The following is an 18,442-nucleotide window of genomic DNA, read 5'->3' on the forward strand; positions in this document are numbered from 1 at the left end:
CAGCAGGTTGGGGTGAGGCATATTTTACTAGCATGGCATCTAATACTTTAAACCATGCCCTTTAATGTACCTTTTTTATTTTTTTATTTCATTTTTTTATTATTATTTTCCCTTTTTACAAAAAAAAAAAAAAAAAACGGACAAACCTGTAAACGAATATTACAAATATATAAAAGATAAATTTTCTTTTTTTTATCATTTGTCATTCATTAAAAACAATTTTTTTTGCACTATTTTGGGCTGCTTCCTCTACCGCCACCTGAAAGTAAATTAAAAAGAATATACATTAATAACAATATAACAACAAGAGACACAGTGCGAAACAAATATTGGTTTGTACAAATTTCTTCAGAGTTTTTCCTGTCTTTTATTACTTCTTTTATGTTATTATTTGTTTATTTCTTGAGATCGCACCAAACATTCACATATAGGACACACAATTAACAATATGACACTAGCACTGACACTAAACACTAAACACAAAACAAGAGTAGCGTCTTCCTATTCCGGTTTTCATTCCAGGAATTTTATAAAATGCATTTATTATTTGTAAGCAGAATTCTGTATGTTATATTTTCTCTAAAACTAGTTTGTGTTCCGTTCTCTCCTTCTTCTGTTTTCAATTCTTCTGTTCCACATGTTTCCCACTACGTGTTTTGTCAATTCTTGGAACTTCTGTAGCTTTATTTTATCCTGTCTGATGTTTTCCCATGTTTCATTTTTGAGTTCGTCTCTAATATTTATTATATCTTCTCTAGTTATAAAGTGTGCACAAGTCCATGTTACATGTTCGGGTGTCTGGGCCATTCCGCAGATACATGTCTGATTTTCTTCTATTGTGATCCTGTATAAATGTGACTTAAATGGTCCATGGCCAGAAAGTGTCTCCATGGTCTCCTTATTTAGGTTTGGCATCTCTTTCCTTATTTGTATCGTCGGTATATATTCTTTTAGTTTCTGTCCTTTACTTGAGTTTTCCCATTCCCGTTGCCATTTCCTTTCAATAATTTTATCTAACTCTGCTTCGTTATTTGGAATTTGTCCTAGTATTTCTAAAATTTTTGCATTTTCATTATTTTTCGTCCACATTTTATAGGCCTGTCTTAACTAACTAACTAACTAACTCTATGGCCTATGGAACCCGGAGGTTCAGTGCCGCGTTCACAAAAGCTCTCCACTGACTTCTATCCTTAGCTGATTGCATCCAGTTTCTACTTTGTATTCCTATCTCTGCGAGATCCATCTTAATATTATCCTCCCATCTGCGCCTAGGTCTTCCTAATGGTCGTTTTCCTATGGGTCTACCAGTCAAGACTTTGAAAGCGTTTCTACTTTCTTCCATTCTAGCTACATGACCTGCCCACCTAAGCCTCCTAGACTTGACGACCCTAACAATGTTGGGTAAACCGTATAAACTATGTAGTTCCTCGTTATGGAGCTTCCGCCATTCCCCATTCTCGTTCCTCTTGGGTCCGAATATTCTTCTCAGGATCCTGTTCTCAAATACTTTCAGTCTATGTTCTTCCCTCAGAGTAAGCGACCATGTTTCGCAACCATACAGAACAACAGGCATGATTATCGTTTTATATATTTTAAGCTTCAAATTCCTCGACAGAATTCGCGACGACAAGAGATTTTGAACCGAGTAGTAACACGAATTCCCTGCTTTTAGTCGACATTTAATTTCTTCGTGAATATGATTTTCGTCTGTTAACATTGATCCTAAATATTTGAAAGTATCCACTTTATCAAAAGCATTATTTAATATTTTAACGCCTCCACAATTTGCCGTATTACGGTCCCGACGTACTTCCATGTATTTAGTTTTCTCTGCATTTACTTCTAAACCCATGTCCCTGCAAGCGTTTAATAAGATCTCTGCATTTATTTCTACTGTTCTCCTATCCTCCCCTATTAAATTTACATCATCAGCATATGCCATAACCTGGTGAATGCCGTTCAACTCTAAGCCCTGGTTGCTATCTTTGATTTTCCTTATGGCGTATTCCAGCACAAAGTTAAATAATAATGGCGACAACGCATCTCCTTGTTTTAGGCCATTTTCGACGTGGAAGCTCGTGGACAAAAATTTTCCTACCCGGACTTTACTTTGGGATTCACTTAAACATATCTTAATTAATCTAATTAGCTTTCTCGGTATTCCAAGTTCTGTAAGAACGTTGTATAATGTTTCTCTCCTAACCGAGTCGTAAGCCTTTCTAAAATCAATAAATAGTTGATGTACCGGGGTATTGTATTCCCACTTCTTTTCGAGTATTTGGCGAATGGTAAATATTTGGTCGATAGTTGATCGATTTCGTCTAAATCCGCACTGATAATCTCCAATAATTTCATCCGCGTATGGGGTCAATCTTGCTAACAGAATATTTGAAAGGATTTTATAGGATGTTGACAGAAGAGAAATGCCTCGATAATTATTACAGTCAGTTTTGTCGCCTTTCTTGTGAATTGGAACAATGATTGACTCTTTCCACTCTTGTGGCAATTCTTCCTTGTTCCAGATAAGGAGAATGAGTTTGTGTATCTTGTTCCACAATTTTTCGCCTCCAGCTAAAATTAACTCAGCCGGAATTTCATCTACACCCGGAGATTTGTGTTTCTTTAATTTCTTTATAGCGGCTTCCACTTCTATTCGATTGGGTTCTGGAATATACGGTTCTGCGGTGTGTATCTCCTTTTCTCCACGCACATTAGTTTTTGGCTGCGTGTTAAGCAAATCGTCAAAGAAATCTTTCCATCTATTTAAGATGCTATCCGTATCAGTGAGAACTGTTCCGTCAGATTTCTTTAATATATAAGCACGAGGTTGATAGCCTTTCTTAAAATCGTTGATCCCCTTATACATGTCCCGAATATTTTTATTTTTACTATTATCTTCAAGTTCCTTAATTTTAGCTTTCAAAAAATCCCGTTTCTTTGTTCTAAAAGTTTTGGAAGTTTCCCGCCTGATATCTGCGAAATTTTGTGTAGTTATTTCATTCGGATTTTGTAGCCACCGTAATTTTGCCTGTTTTCTCTTCTCTGCTAGTTTAATGCATTCTTGGTCGAACCATGGTTTGTTCCTACGTATTTCCGCGTGTCCCAATTTTTCTATTGCTGAACTTTTAATGCTATTTCTAATTTCAATCCAAGTATCCTCAACACTAGTGCACTCCGAGTCTTCTAAGACCGAGAATCTATTCGAGACTTCAATCTGGTATTTCTCTCTTACCTGGCTCTCTTCTAATTTCTTTAAATTAAATGTCTCCGTTTTCGGACATTGAATATTACCTTTATTCAACGATAATCTCTCCCGTATTATCGCTACTACCAGGTAGTGATCAGTGTCACAATCAGCCCCTCTAAACGACCGGACGTCAATTATGCTAGATTGTCTTCTTCTATCTACTAAAACGTGATCAATTTGATTATGTGTTTTTCCGTCTGGTGATGTCCAAGTGTATTTATGAACGTCGCGATGTGGGAATTTTGTACTCTTCACGATTAGGTTTTTGGATGTTGCAAAGTTCACGAGTCTAACACCGTTGTCATTACTTTCCTTATGCAAACTTTCGTTCCCTATAATCGGTTTGAAAATATCCTCTCGTCCTACCTTCGCATTGAAATCCCCTAATAGAATCTTCATATGGTATCGCGGGAGTTGGTCAAATATCCGTTCCACTTCTTCGTAAAAACTATCTTTTATATCGTCACCCTTATCTTCAGTTGGAGCATGTACATTTAAAACAATAATATCACACCACCGTCCCTTAAGAGTAATAAAAGAAAGTCTGTCAGTAACAAATTCAACCCGTTTAATTGCTGGTAATATTCGTTTGTGAACGAAAAACCCTGTTCCTAACTGGTGATTTTTATTTCCTTCCCCGTAAAAGAACGTAAAATTTCCGGAATTCTCAGATCCATTTCCTTCCCACCTAACTTCCTGAACTCCTACTAAGTCCATCCTGTATTTCTCTAACTCACTCGTTACAGATTTTAACGCGCGTGCCCTATAAAGACTTCTAATATTCCATGTTCCAAATCTCATGTCCATTTTCTTTTGCTGATGTCGTGCCAAGTTATCAGTCCTTGTCCGAGGCTTTTGTGAATGTTTCTGAACAAGTACCTTTTTTTACAGGATGAGGGTGTTAGCCTTACCCAAACCCCCAAGCTGGAGGACCACTCCTAGTCGTCTGTCCGCGACTGCTTATTCAGTATATTCGCAGCTAACCTCTATATCTAGAGGCCTTCTCCTCGATCCGCAACCTGAGGACGCGCCATGCCGTGGTGACGGCCTTAGTACCTGGAAATGTATTGGTTCTTCCTGGGCCAGTACCTGTAGAGCCTCCGTTGACATGGTTTTTATTACACTTAGGGTTCTTATAAGTACCCCTCTTTGTGCCCGATTTATTGTTTGTTTTAGTTTTATGTTCATAAAAAGTCTGTGGCACCACACACTGGCACAATAGCTAAGTACTGGCATGATCACTGTTTTGTTGTAAGTTTGCAATATCCTCTTAGGGATTTGGTAGTCTCTTCTTGCTATTGTTAGTAATTTATGTGCTACTTTTTTGCTCTTATTCGTAATTTCCTCTATATGTTTTCCGTAATTTAATTTTTCATCTATCCATACTCCCAGGTACTTAAACTCTTTAACTCTGTCTATCTTTTTGTTGGATATCTTTAGAATAGGACCTCTTTGAATTTTCTGTCCAAAAATTGTATATTTTGTTTTTGTTCCGGAAAGTGTTAAATTATTTGTTGAACACCATTTTTGTAGTTTTTCTAGTATTATGTTTCCCTTTCTTTCTACTTCGTGTCTTGAAGATGCCGACAACACTATCGCTATGTCATCAGCATAACCAACTACTCCTTCTGTTTCTTCGAGTCGATTAAGACATTTCAAACATGGATCTATTACAATATCCCACAATGTAGGGCCAGATATGGATCCTTGTGGGCATCCTTTTGTACTATATGGAGCTTCCTGTGAGAATTCTTGCATATACTTTCACAGATAAAGGCTGATATGGTGTCCACGGTGCGAATTGCCAAAGGGGATGAGGGATTTCTCCCATTGTATTTCTACCCCCTCTCAATATACTTCCTGTCCCTCAATATATAATATAAGGACTTCTAGATCCGCCACTGTTTATTCCCTCCAAAATGAATAATCTAATTCGCACTCTGACGATATATATCAACGTGTCGTGGAAGGGTGGAAGAGAGTGGATTCAATGTGTCGTGTGCAAAAATGGGTGTGTGGGTTTTGTAATGGTGGATCAAAAAATCCTCAGTATGCTTGTTACGACTGTGATGTTGACGACTAAGGTTTTTCTTTCCATTGTTACATATAAAGATAACATACCGGTACATATGTAATTATGTTCAAAGTAAAGTAAAGTAAAAAAAATAGAGTAAAAAATAAAGTAACAATGTAAGGTAAAGCACCGTGTATGTTCAAAGTAAAAGATGTTAAAAGTAAAGCTTTAGAAAAACTTGTATAGTGGTGTATAATGATGTACCACAACAAAATAAAGATTTCGTGCTTATCGAGTATACAGTATACCGTACCTTACACATGATCAAAACAGTGTTTCATACACTTTACATAAATTCCATGTCAAAATAACTCCATACGTTGAGTAACTTTGACCTTATGCAGCAAATACATAAGATGTCAAAGTAGCCTCACCCCCGGGGCTACTTTGACCGGTATTTCTTAATTTCTTCCCGCCAAAACTTACTTGTAGAGACTTAGGTTTAGTAGTGGATGTGATAGCCTAGATACCTATTGTTATGATGAGAATAGTATCATTCTTTGGTTGCAGAAAGTGTCCCGTGTACACATCTAAACTAGTCCAAACCCTGTCAAAGTAGCCCCGTTTTACGGTACATATTTTGAACTAGTGGAACTAGTGATCAGACTACCTTTACTCTATTACGGCTAGATGCAGACTGATCTACTGCACGCGTCTGTACAAAGATTGCAGCGCTGCCCCCACTACTTCACGCGCAGTGACCAATCGGAGGTTACTTTATGAACGCGTCTCGTATTTATGTTCGAATATAACTAGTATTTGTCTTCTACACTTCTAAAATACCAATGTTTATTTTTCAATTTTGCTTTCTGAGAATATAGCCCGACTCGAAATTATATTTGCCTACCAATACTTCAAGCGTGACTACGGCCCTGGTTCTTCATATTCTGAAGTTGTAAAACTCTAAATTAAAGTAAAACACTATAACGTTTATGGAAGGATAGCAGTGGTTCACTGGTAGAATGCTTATATATGGCATGACGAGTTCTTGGTTTCATACCAGCCTATGTGAGTTTGTTGTGAGTGTGCAACATCATGTCATAAATTTTCTTGTATTATTCCGTTTTCTCCTACATTTTCATCCCAATTTTTCCAAAAAACATTCACTAATCATCGATTTCCTTTATTGTAAAGTTCAAGCAATCAGACGCTGAACTAGGAAATTAATTTCAACTTCATTGTAGAATTTACACCAGAATATTTTAAAATCAATGAAGCTAGACATTTCAATGGTATTGTTATATTTTTAATCATTATGTATTTCAGAGAACAAGCATACGCCGAATCCCGCTCCTATGAAGAGTTCACAAGAAGAACCTTTGGTACCTCATGCACTGCATCCAGCTGCTGAAGTGTTGCACACAACAACCGAAGCCTACTCCTTTTTCCACCATCATCATCACAATCATACAACATGGCGGCCGAGAAGACGAAATTGTACACCACCAGCTATCGAGCAATTTCCTCGGCCACTCATGGGACCAGAAGCTAGAAAACATGGAGGACTTATCATTCACTTACTGGTAGCTATCTACACGTTCATTGGCCTTGCTATTGTGTGTGATGATTACTTCGTTTCTTCTTTGGACAGAATATGTGAAGGTAAGAACAATTGTAGTTTCTACTAAATTTTTGTCCTAACTGAATATGTCACGTTTCATACAAGCCTGCTTCACATATCAGTTGTTTGTTTTTCGTATAACATAAGAAATATAATAAGATAAAAATGAATCACAAGCAACTGAATAGGAAAACACATAGCTGAATAACTTCACAAAATGGCTGTATTTTTACTTTAAGCTACCTACGTAACGAGTAACAAATTTTATTTGATTTATTAATCAGTCCGTAGACTGTAGTCTTGCACATTTGTACAAAATTGTATAGAACTTGTTAATGTTCAAAACAGGTACAATACTGAGAATGAATGGAATGTTTCTCTTTAAGCAACTTACAAAAGAATAAACTAAAATATGTTTACAATCTTAATAATAATAATAATAATAATAATAATAATAATAATAATAATAATAATAATAATAATAATAATAATAATAATAATAATAATAATAATAATAATAATATGGTTAAGGTTTATCCTAATTGGGGTACATTGCGAGAGGTTTTGTATCGTAAACATAACCAACTCCCTCCTATACTCCTGATAGAAGAGATATACATATTAATTAAACTAGAAAATTCTAGGCGTGAATGAAAGATACAAGCCTCAAATGTATGATTGATTTTAATGTTTCAGATTAGTTATGTGGTGTTTGTGAATCGGTTTATGTGTAGAGACATTCTTGGCAGTTGACAGAGTTCTTAAGCACATACCTGAGTTTCTTGTTGAAGATATCGTCCCATAACAGTAACTTGAGGTCCAATCTCAGCACAAGTTCTTAACTTGATTGGGATCCAGAGCGAAGTATGTTATTTGACGAAATAGTAACTCTTTTCCGAACTCTATCTGATGTAGATTATGATATTTGGAGCCTGAAAAAAAATGTGTTTCCAATTTCCAAGTTACATCGAGACAGTTAACGATATAATATCTGGTAACACACCATCCTATCCCGGAAATATCGGAAAGTTATATACTATTAGTTTTCCTGAGGTTGTTACCCAAAGTGACGTAAAACGTAGACAAAACCCTGCCATCGAAAAAGTGACCCAGAAAACCGGGTTTATGTACAAGTCAGAATTTGGTTCAGACGAAGAAATCTATCAACGCAAGATTTACATAATGAGGAAGTTCATTATGTAAGTCAAACTGTCATCAGCACATAAAACGAATTCGCAGACAAAGTACATAATCATAATTCTTAACATTTTATTATAGATTTTTGATCTGAATTTATGAAAAGGAATCTTTTTCCTTGTTTTGTTCATCTTCTTTGAGAATTAAATTTGAAACCAAAGTACAACAGAAATAAAAAGTTTATAACTGGCCGGTTACAATAATAATAATAATAATAATAATAATAATAATAATAATAATAATAATAATAATAATAATAATAATAATAATAATAATAATAATAATAATAATAATAATAATTGGAGCGAACCTCCTTTTTAGTCGAGTTAGGGATTTGTTTGTACGGATACTCCTCCGACATGCCTGAACCGAGATTCATTTTTAACCAAATTTGAGATGGTGATTCGGGAGCGTGCACTGAGTGTAGTAAGGGGTCGCATGTCCCGATTGAACATACCATTGAGGAATAATCACGAAAAAACGGGAGCCCATAGACTTAACTTTGGAAAAGCAAGTTCTCATCGTAAACAGTAGAAAATAGAATTTTCAGCATTACAAATAGTTTGAAGCCCTTTTCGTTTTGTTCTGCGAACACAACTTTTCAAAGCTTTTATGCTTTTCGTTGATATACCAAATTCAACTATTTGCTTGTTGTGTTCGTTCACGTAAACAATTGATGTACTAAAAAAATCTATGAATAATCAATATAGGTTGATTGCTTCGCTTCAAATCTGCAATTAATGCATTTCTATTAATAATATACATAAACACTATTAGTCACTATTTCAATTACTATAATATATTTTTACGCAATCGATTTGTTAGATATTCATCTACTATATGAAACATTTATTTAATAGTAGTTTGCGTATTAATCCGACAAAATTACGCTTTTTATTATTATCCTTTATAGGCTACGGCTAGGTAGTTTATTATACGGCTTTACATCAATATAGATGTAACCTTTCGTATGCAGATGTTCGATGATATACAGTAGATAAATTATCTTTCCCACACACAGAATAATTGTGAGCATTGCCATCTCTTTAATATTATCCAAGTGATTCCATATAAATTTAAAGTAGTTCAAATATGTACAATGAAGAAGCTGTCATCCTCTTCAGTGATGTAAATATTTCCTTACAATTGTGAGTTCCGGTGAATTTGTAATAGTTCTTACGGCATGTTTTCACAGTTTTGTAACCTTGAGACACAAATTATATTATAGTTTTCAGACGCTCTATATACAGAAAATGAGTTGTATTTGTGACACTGTTAGGGCGTCCTGCTTGCATTTCTTTAAATAATTATTTTATCTTTGACATGTCACTGTGTGTGTGGGTGTGTGCATTTATTGACTTTCATTCTTTTCATTTTGTCATCTAAATATATTAAATTCATTTCTTTAAAAATCTTATATTCAGAGTGGAGTGGAAGCAAGTTATGTAATCATATTAATACTTTATTTAGTGTTTCCTCCAGCCCCACTTCCTTCTCGAGTTGGCCAAAGTTCCCTCTTCCTCCCGAGATATCATAAATTACGTAAATTGGAATCACATTTACCTTTACACAGAGTACGTCCTTTAACACATAATATCGAAAGAACGATCATCTATATATATATATATATATATATATATATATTTTTAGCAAATTATCTATATTCTTTGATAAGATCTGGCTTCTTTCCAGAAAATTTTCGTCCAAAGGAGTCCAAATTAAAATGTGAGGTGGCTGTAGTGGGGCACTATTTGTGGTATATATATATAGAAAATGTTGTGGAAGACAGCATCGTTATATTATATTGAAAGATGTACTTTTAATGTAATCTCGTTTGATTTTATTGTAACAGTAGGTTGATTATAAAGTTATAAAACAAAATTACAAGAATTCCCCCGAAGATTATGAAATCAGGGGGGCCGTAGAATCAAATTCGTAGAGGATTTTACAATAATAAACGTCTTGGTATGGAGTCGACTACAAAAATTTCTTTTTTGAGGGTATTTTTTTTGGCAAAATCTTTGCATTTACTTATTTATCTTTTTTTATTTTTTAATGCGTTGTAACATTATAACATTGTAGTTAATGAACAAAGAAATAAGAAACGATATCGGACTCAAGGAACTTTTGGAGCCGAATATACAAACTACGGAGGGGGAACTGTGGCTCGAGCGCTCGTCTCTAGTGCGAGGAGTCTTTGGTTCGATTCAGTCCATGAGTTTTCTCGAGGTTCTTCCGTTTCCTCCCACATTATCATTCCTCAATTAATTTCATAATCATTCACTTTAATTGATATTCCGCCTTCTTTATCCAGAATAGCATAACTATGGGATGGTGGGGAAATTCGGTCGAAAAAGTGTACCTGCTTTTTCAGGCCAGTCATCTTGAGTGAAATTTTCCTGGGTTTTCCCCATTCAAACCAGGATGGTCCCAGGCCTCTTTCTTCCTTCCCCAGTTCTTTCTTCCTCTCCAATTCTCCGAGCAGTGTGATCACCTAGGGACCTCAACCCTCATATGGACGGGCTAACATGTCATAAAAGCCGAAAGCCCAGAGATCTAATTCGAAATCATGTTCCGCTTAACAGTGGGAGGTAAAAATGAAAGGTTTTATTTTCAATTGCAAATTACTAAATTGTTAGGAGTTTCCAAAGGAAAATATACGTACTTTTCACAATGAATTCCTTTTGTTCACATTCTTTCTTTCTTTCTTTCTTATTTGTTTAACTATTAACTGAAACTCAGGAATGTTGCTCAATTTTTATTACTGCTGACATTTTCAATGAGAACCTCGATATTCGTCAGCGGTTTAGTTATTTATTTTTACATAAACTCATATTGCTATTTTAATCATATCGTATGGCTTCCATTACATATATAATGGAAGCGCGTTCCGGTATGGTTTATCTTATGAAGCAGAAACATTAATGTATTTGAGCTTTTATAGTTATTACAAACTATCCATTATGGTATGGTTTATGTTTTGAGTTAAGTTGATTTTGAGTTTTTAACGTCCCGTTCAGCAGCGAGGCTATATGAGACGTGGACCTACTGATTAACGTGGAATCCGAACCACATGAGCTCCCTGCTTTATGTTTTGTCTTTAGAATATTACAGGTAAGCTTAACCTTATAGGCAATGTTTGTTCATTGTATAATGGAAGCCATACTATGTGATTAAAACAACAATGTGAGATTATTTCAAAATGAATAAAGAAATAATCTGCTGACGAAAGTGGAGGTTCCAACTGAAAATTTCGGTTTTTAGTAAATATTTAGACGCAAGTTTAAGTTAATTGTTATGATCATGCATCTGTTTAGTTCCTTTAGGAGTTCTTACTTTTCAGTTACATGTGGACCAATCTTGCAGTAGCTTATTCCATACTTAACACAAACTAAAGAAAAGTTTCTCCATATGGGAACATATTTAAGATATAATGGAAACTAATGTAGCGTATTTCATCTGTTCTTAGTTTGATACATAATTTTATTACAAAGTAAATTGTTATTTTTTTTCTTTCTTTTAATTAAAGAACTGAGGCTATCTCCAGATGTCGCTGGTGCAACATTCATGGCTGCTGGATCTTCAGCTCCTGAACTGGCTACAGTTGTTATTGGTGTATTTTTTGCCAAGGTAATTGTTTCATCTATTACTAAGTATAACATACATTTAAAAGTTAGTAGCAATGTTAATACTAAGTAAATCAAAAAGTAGTATCATCATTATGCTTCAATACACGATATTGTTCGTAATGAGATGTTTCTCAGCCACAAGATGACAGGATTCTATTGATATCCCTATTTTCTGAATGGAGTTCAAAGGAGCCTGAAAACAGACAAATAAAAAATAAACATGTTCATTAAAATACACAGACATGGTTTCACAAAGATTAGAAACAATTGTAGATTTTAAGCAATTTTTTTTTTATTTAATATAAATAATGCCCTTAATTTTCCATTCACATTTTTAACGACAATTGGCCTTTCTAAACACTCACTAACTTTATTTATTTTACAAAAATAAATAAATAAATAAATTGCCTAGTGTTTTTAGAAAAAAAATCTTGCTTTAATTTTGCATAATTTAAAAAATATTGTTGTTTGTCTAAAAATTTATTCTCTCTCTATGCTCAGAGTCCTAAAATCTGAATGGATTTAAGCAGAAATAAAACACAGTTTTAATGTAACAAGATGGTCCATTAGGAACTAAAATATATATCAGTAATACTTTAACATTAAAATATATTCCTAATGCTGTTGAAAATCTATGCCATCCTTTGTTTCTTTAACCAATTGATTTATATATCACTTTTATTTTAAATGAATTAACTTTTTAATGGTTTGATTTTATTAATTACTTCTTCATGGCTAATTAAATGTCCCTTACTTTTTCAAAATTATGTTTTGTCTTATATATAAAAATGAATGTGTGTTTGTTGTTTGATTGTTTGTTTGTCCGGTATATAAATCCACTCGTTGACTTGGTATACTTCAAAATTAATTTTGTCAAAGAAACGTAGGCTATATAAAACTATCATTTTACTTACAGATTTCTGTAATTCCTGAATTTCCTTTAAGCTTCCAAGCTTTCGACTCTCTCCTGGAGTCTCGGTCACGGCGGTTAAAAACAGGAAGAAAAAGGATAGAAACAAGAAATAAAAATGGAACGGACTTAACAAGGGAAGAGCTGTGTTTTGCGGAAACATATTATCAAGTACGTCAGCGATCAACGGATGAAGATGATGCAAACTAAAATATGGAGGAGTCAATTTCTGCGTCTTTCTTTTTCGTTTTTGGGCGCACCTTTTTCTTCCTGTTTTTAACCTCCATGATCAAGACTCCAGGGGAGAGTCGAAAGCTTGGATGTTTAAAGGAAATTCAGGAATTACAGAAATATATAAATAGAATGATAGAATTACTCTAATTCGTTTCCTAAAAGGGGGAGAGGATGACTTCAAAGGAAAAAATGTGGTTTAAAATGTATGTAAAAAATAAAGTATCTCACAAATTCCTCATGTTACGAAGATGAAACTTTGCATATAAACTCATTTCTAAAAACAAATTGACATACGCATATGACACAATCTGAAAAAAAAAATATTCTGAGAGTAAAACAGTCCTAGGTAGGTGCGAAGTGTGAGAAATGTAAAAATAATAGAAAACACCGTTATTAGTTTCGAATCCATAGTTTTCTGTGTAGTTTGGCTGATTGGTGACAGTCTTAATGACATTTGAGCTCAAATTTAGTCAAAACGTGCATGTATGCTGGTTCAGGAATTGACAGGGATAATGCCCAAGACGTTGCTCGTGGTTACTTATTTTGCTCAATTCTTTACTTTGACAGGGACTACGCCTAAGGCGTTGCTTGTCCTTATATATTGTACTCGGTTCCTTATTTCCTGATAGGAGTAATGTCGATGGTGTTGCTCGTGGCTATTTTTTTACTCAATTCTTTCTTTTGACAGGCCGAAAGTCTTGCTTGTCCTTATTGATTCTACTTGGTTGCTCATTTTCTGGTAGGAGCAACGCTCAAGGCGTGGCCTTTTGGTATTTATTCTACCCACTTCCTATCTCCTCACAGGGGCAACGTCGAAGGCGTTATTCATTATTATTTATTCGCTGAGTTCTTTGTTTTAAAATATTGTGCATAAATATTATTCATCCCATGCAACACTGGGTATTTCAGCTACTTACATATAAATGCAGTATTACTTAAATTAGGTTTAATTTACAAATATTGAAAGTATACAACACTGAATTTAATTTTTACTAAGAGATATTTAAATAAACACTTCTTCTATTACGGTACAGCTTCGCGCAGCCCGGTACGCACCATCATTAGACGGTTACCGTAGAGAACCGACTACTCCTTGCCTCCAAATAATATAGCTTTGCACTATATTACTTGTAGGTTCAGAAAGCTCGTCCCTTCGACAATCATCTAAAAGTCCAGGAAGGCACGATTCACCTTACCGTAACGGTCCAGATTCGGACGGAATCACCTGAGAGGAGACCTGAGGCGTGATAAAGAAAATAGATGAGAGCATCACCTACTTTCACAGATTGATCACAAGTAATTTAACAACCACGTTCTCGTCTTGTCATGCAACCTGAAAAAAGAACAAACAAACTTAAATATTTTCGGTGCCATTTATTATGAATAATTGGACGTACCTGTAACATAGTATATATTTTACATTTTACTTTGCCCCAATTACGTAGTTGGTTCGTAGATATGCTATGAAACTTCTCACAAGAACAGTCTTAGTCCATGAATGCGCACTATCGTTTGTGATCACAATTCCGAAGTCCTATCATTATGAATCTTCTTGCAAGAATTGTCCATTCTATCAATTTATAGGATTTACTGAGCTGGCTTCCCTGGTGAACGTGATGACTACATTATAACGTAATTTCAGTTGAAGAAAATGGCTTAATCAATAATCCTTCATGTTAGTCGATGTTTAGACGTCCATTACCTTCAGGTACACCTTTCCAAGTTCTTTGTTCGACTTACAGTCTGGTTCACAACCCCTTCACTTCATGGGACAGATTTAGTTCAGTAAAAGCTTACGAAATATCCACTAAAACACTCATATCAGCAGTACTATTTTTACTGATTATTTATAAACTTTTGGGTACACTGATAGTTTTTCTAAAGCATAGCAGCATTCATATACTTTTAAAATGCGTCTGGCGTTAAGATTCGACTTCGTTCAAGAATTTTTGTCGAGTCATTCTTCACACACACACTTACACACCAAATTCCAGCTTTATGCGTCTGAAGTTCTCTTTACCTTCCTCTACCTTTTCTTCTACTCTCTTTCTTTTAGTACCACCAGGCGGCAGCACAATCAACGGAAAGCATACACCACACAAATTGTACGAATTCAAATGAACGTCACAAAATACACTAACGCAGAATTTGCGTTGAAACAAAAAAATATATCAAGCAAAAATTTGGAGCAGTTAGACCTCAACCGAGATCATTGGTCTAGCTATTCTTTCAATTCAATTCAAAGTTCGGCTTCGTTCAAGAGTTATTGTGCGTAGTAACGGACGGACGTAAGTCACCGTTACCCATTAAGATATTAACGGATTGACGCCATTAATGAACTCGGCCGAGATGCAGAACGTGTTTTCATCCCTGGTAAAGATTCTGCCGAAACTTTATATCTCTGCTCTCCGTTCTATGAAAAATATCGAACAGTATAGTAATATAATTTAAGAAATACAACGAAAGATTAGAATTTCATTTTTCTTTTCTTTTCATCTTTTTTTTTTTTTTAATTTTTCTTTCGTCATTTATGTCTGGTTTGGCGATCACCCCTATAAAACTTCTAGGATATACTCTAGCACTCTGGGAATCATCTCCCCTGAAGTGATATGCTATTGAGCTTTAATTTCCTTATTTTATTAACTTCATAGATAAATATTGAAAATAAACACGAAAAATAACAGCCAATTTTGTGGGCCTAAGCCTGCACCAGCGCCATCTGCTAGCAACTGGCTGAACTAAGTCCAGTACGGCGGCGAGCACGTGGTCAACGCCCTATCCCTAACATGCGCATCAGGAGCATTCTAGACCTAGCAGGGCTCCCCAGTTTGCCTCGCGACGCCGAAAATTGGAGAAGCATCGGCCGGGAATCGAACCCGAGACCACGTGGAGATGAATCCAATACTCAAACCACTAGGTTACGGTGTCCCCCAAATACTGAAAAGAGTAACATATAAAATATTTGTCTGTAATCTAATCATGTATAAATTTTATTGCAACAAACTTCAGAAATTGTATGATATGAGAGTACTGTTTCAGTTGCTGTATAACTGAACATTGCAAGTTTCAGGTATAATGGATCAAGTTTGTATACTGAAGTGTAATTACTCAATACAGGGTTAGGTGGTAGAGCAGCCTTGGCTGAACCTCGCCCTCAATAAAGAGTTTTTTATTATTAATATCCATAATTACCGGTTTTTTTCTTTCTGTATTTTCCAGGATGATATTGGTGTAAGTGGAGTGATAGGTTCTGCCGTGTTTAACATAATGTTTGTGATCAGCATTTGTGCCCTGTGCACGTCCACGGTGTGCTATCTCAACTGGTGGCCTCTGGTTAGAGACTGCTTCTTCTACATGGTCAGCATCCTCGTCATGCTGTTCACGATTTTTGATGATGTTGTGTCTTGGTAAGGTATTGCAATCAGCAGCTTCTATTGTCTGGTAGCAAGTATTTTCTGCTAATGTAGTAACGAAATCGTGTAATAAAAAGATATTAATATATGTTAAAATACAGTCTTTCATATATTTCAAAGGTTATTTTTTAAAAAAAAAAAAAAAAAAGATAAGTAGAGAGAGAGAGAGAGAGAGAGAGACGTAAGTACCATAAGGAAGTAGAAGCAATCTGCTCAAGATGCTACACTAAATGTGCAAAAATTTTTGAAATATTTGCTTCCCCCCAAAGAAACTTCTATTGAAACACCATATCGATATAGGCCAACCATCAAATATCCAACAACAATTTTTAAATAATAAGAATTTTACATCGGAAAAGTTCAAGTACCTCCTATTGACAGTTATTTAAAAATCTTGGTGTTTGAGCCTTGCAAAGTCCATTTAATATTATAGTATATGCAAAGCTGAACCCTGAAAAGTTTGTATCCGTACCATTGCAAACTTACCTTACACAACAAGCTACAAATCGTACTTTAAAAACTTAATGATATTAACAGTTCCATCTATTTACATACAGTGTATGAAACATCCGTTTTCAGTCTAAAGCAAAATGAAGATGAGATGAAAAATCGTTATTATAACACTTCAGATCAAAAACAGAAAGTCCTACTTTACTAGGTTATCATTGATACAACAGGGCCTCAGACATATGGCAAATAAAATATTCAATGCTTTGCCCAATCACATAGAAACGGAGAAAAACTTTAACAAAATTAAACAAAACGCCAAAACGTATCTAATAGGGAAAAAAAATTATAGTGTAAAAAAAAAATAACTAGAAATATCTGTGTAACAATGTAAAATATTTTCACTAAATTTATAATGACTTCTGTAAATCATATTATGTTGTTATTATAATGTTACACAAGTACTATGTACATATAGACTCAACCCTCCAAATACCACGTATTAGTTAGATGGAGTAAATAGAATAAAATTAAAAATGAAATGAAACAAAGATGTATATAATTATAATACTTATAGAAAAGTCATTTTCATGTTATATTCAATATAACAGTTAGAAATACTATGTATCAAAAAGGTCTCACAACATATATGTGAAATTAAAATTATGTAACATGTTACCTGCTCTAATTTAAGAAAAAATAATTAAAATAACGAGGAAAATACTCTTAAATTTAAGAAACTACTCAAAAAGTATCTTATCAAAAATTGCTTCTATGCTGCTGATGAGTTTTGCAATATTGGTTTTAGTGACATGTAATTACGTATGTTATTTGACAAATGCGATATCATTTGTATGATCTAAGGATACAAAAAGAAAAGTTGAATTTAATGATTTATGATGATGATCACAATAATGATCTTTTTGTTAAATTACTAAATGCTACTTCAAATATTCCATAAATTAAGGCGGCAGACTACTAAATATTTTTGAAAAACTAATAATTTATATTTTCCCAGTTTTTCGTAAGTAGAAGAGGTAATAAATGTAACTTACCACAATACTAGATAATGTTATTCTACACCTAAAAATACGAATTGGAAGAATTTTCAGTGTTGCCATCCATATAAATTACAGTGTGACCAGAATTTGAATTACTCAAAAATCTAGGTTAAGGCAGCGACTAGAAAAATGAACTCAACGGTAATTGATGACTTATCACACTGTCTATGTTCCTTGTTTACTACTTCTTAAATAATATTTCTATTTATTTTATAAAACTTACATAAATTATTACAAAATAAATAAGTTATTACAAAATAAATAGAAACATTATTTAAAAAGTAGTAAACAAGGAACATAGACAGTATGATAAGTCATCAATTACCGTTGAGTTCATTTTTCTAGTCGCTGCTTTAACCTAGATTTTTGAATAATTGAAATTCTGGTCACACTGTAATTTCTATGGGTAACAACACTGAAAATTCTTCCGATTCGTATTTTCGAGTGTAGAATAACATTATCTATTATATTATTATGGTAAGTTACATTTTATTACCTCTTTCCACTTACGAAAAACGGGCATAAGAAAATTATTACGTTTTCAAAAATATTTATTAGTCTGCCCCCTTAACGAACTTCCCATACTGATACTTGCTGATATATATATATATATATATATATATTAAAGTACGGGACAAAAATAAACGACCAAAATCGTCATTAATTTTA

General features: G+C 34.3%; 1 protein-coding gene across 1 annotated transcript in view; it reads left to right on the plus strand.

Moving 5' to 3' along the window:
- Positions 1-6,587: 6,587 nt before the first annotated feature.
- Positions 6,588-18,442, plus strand: part of LOC145667101 (putative sodium/potassium/calcium exchanger CG1090) — a gene marked incomplete at its 5' end in the record, with an annotated part of 43,314 nt that continues 31,459 nt past the window's right edge. The window contains 3 exon segments of the mRNA XM_081734836.1: positions 6,588-6,923; positions 11,609-11,709; positions 16,072-16,259. Of these exon segments, the coding sequence (XP_081590962.1) occupies positions 6,588-6,923; positions 11,609-11,709; positions 16,072-16,259 (625 nt within the window).

Source organism: Thermobia domestica, chromosome 12 (assembly GCF_964235325.1).
Source record: "Thermobia domestica chromosome 12, izTheDome1.hap1.1, whole genome shotgun sequence".
Taxonomy (NCBI): domain Eukaryota; kingdom Metazoa; phylum Arthropoda; class Insecta; order Zygentoma; family Lepismatidae; genus Thermobia; species Thermobia domestica.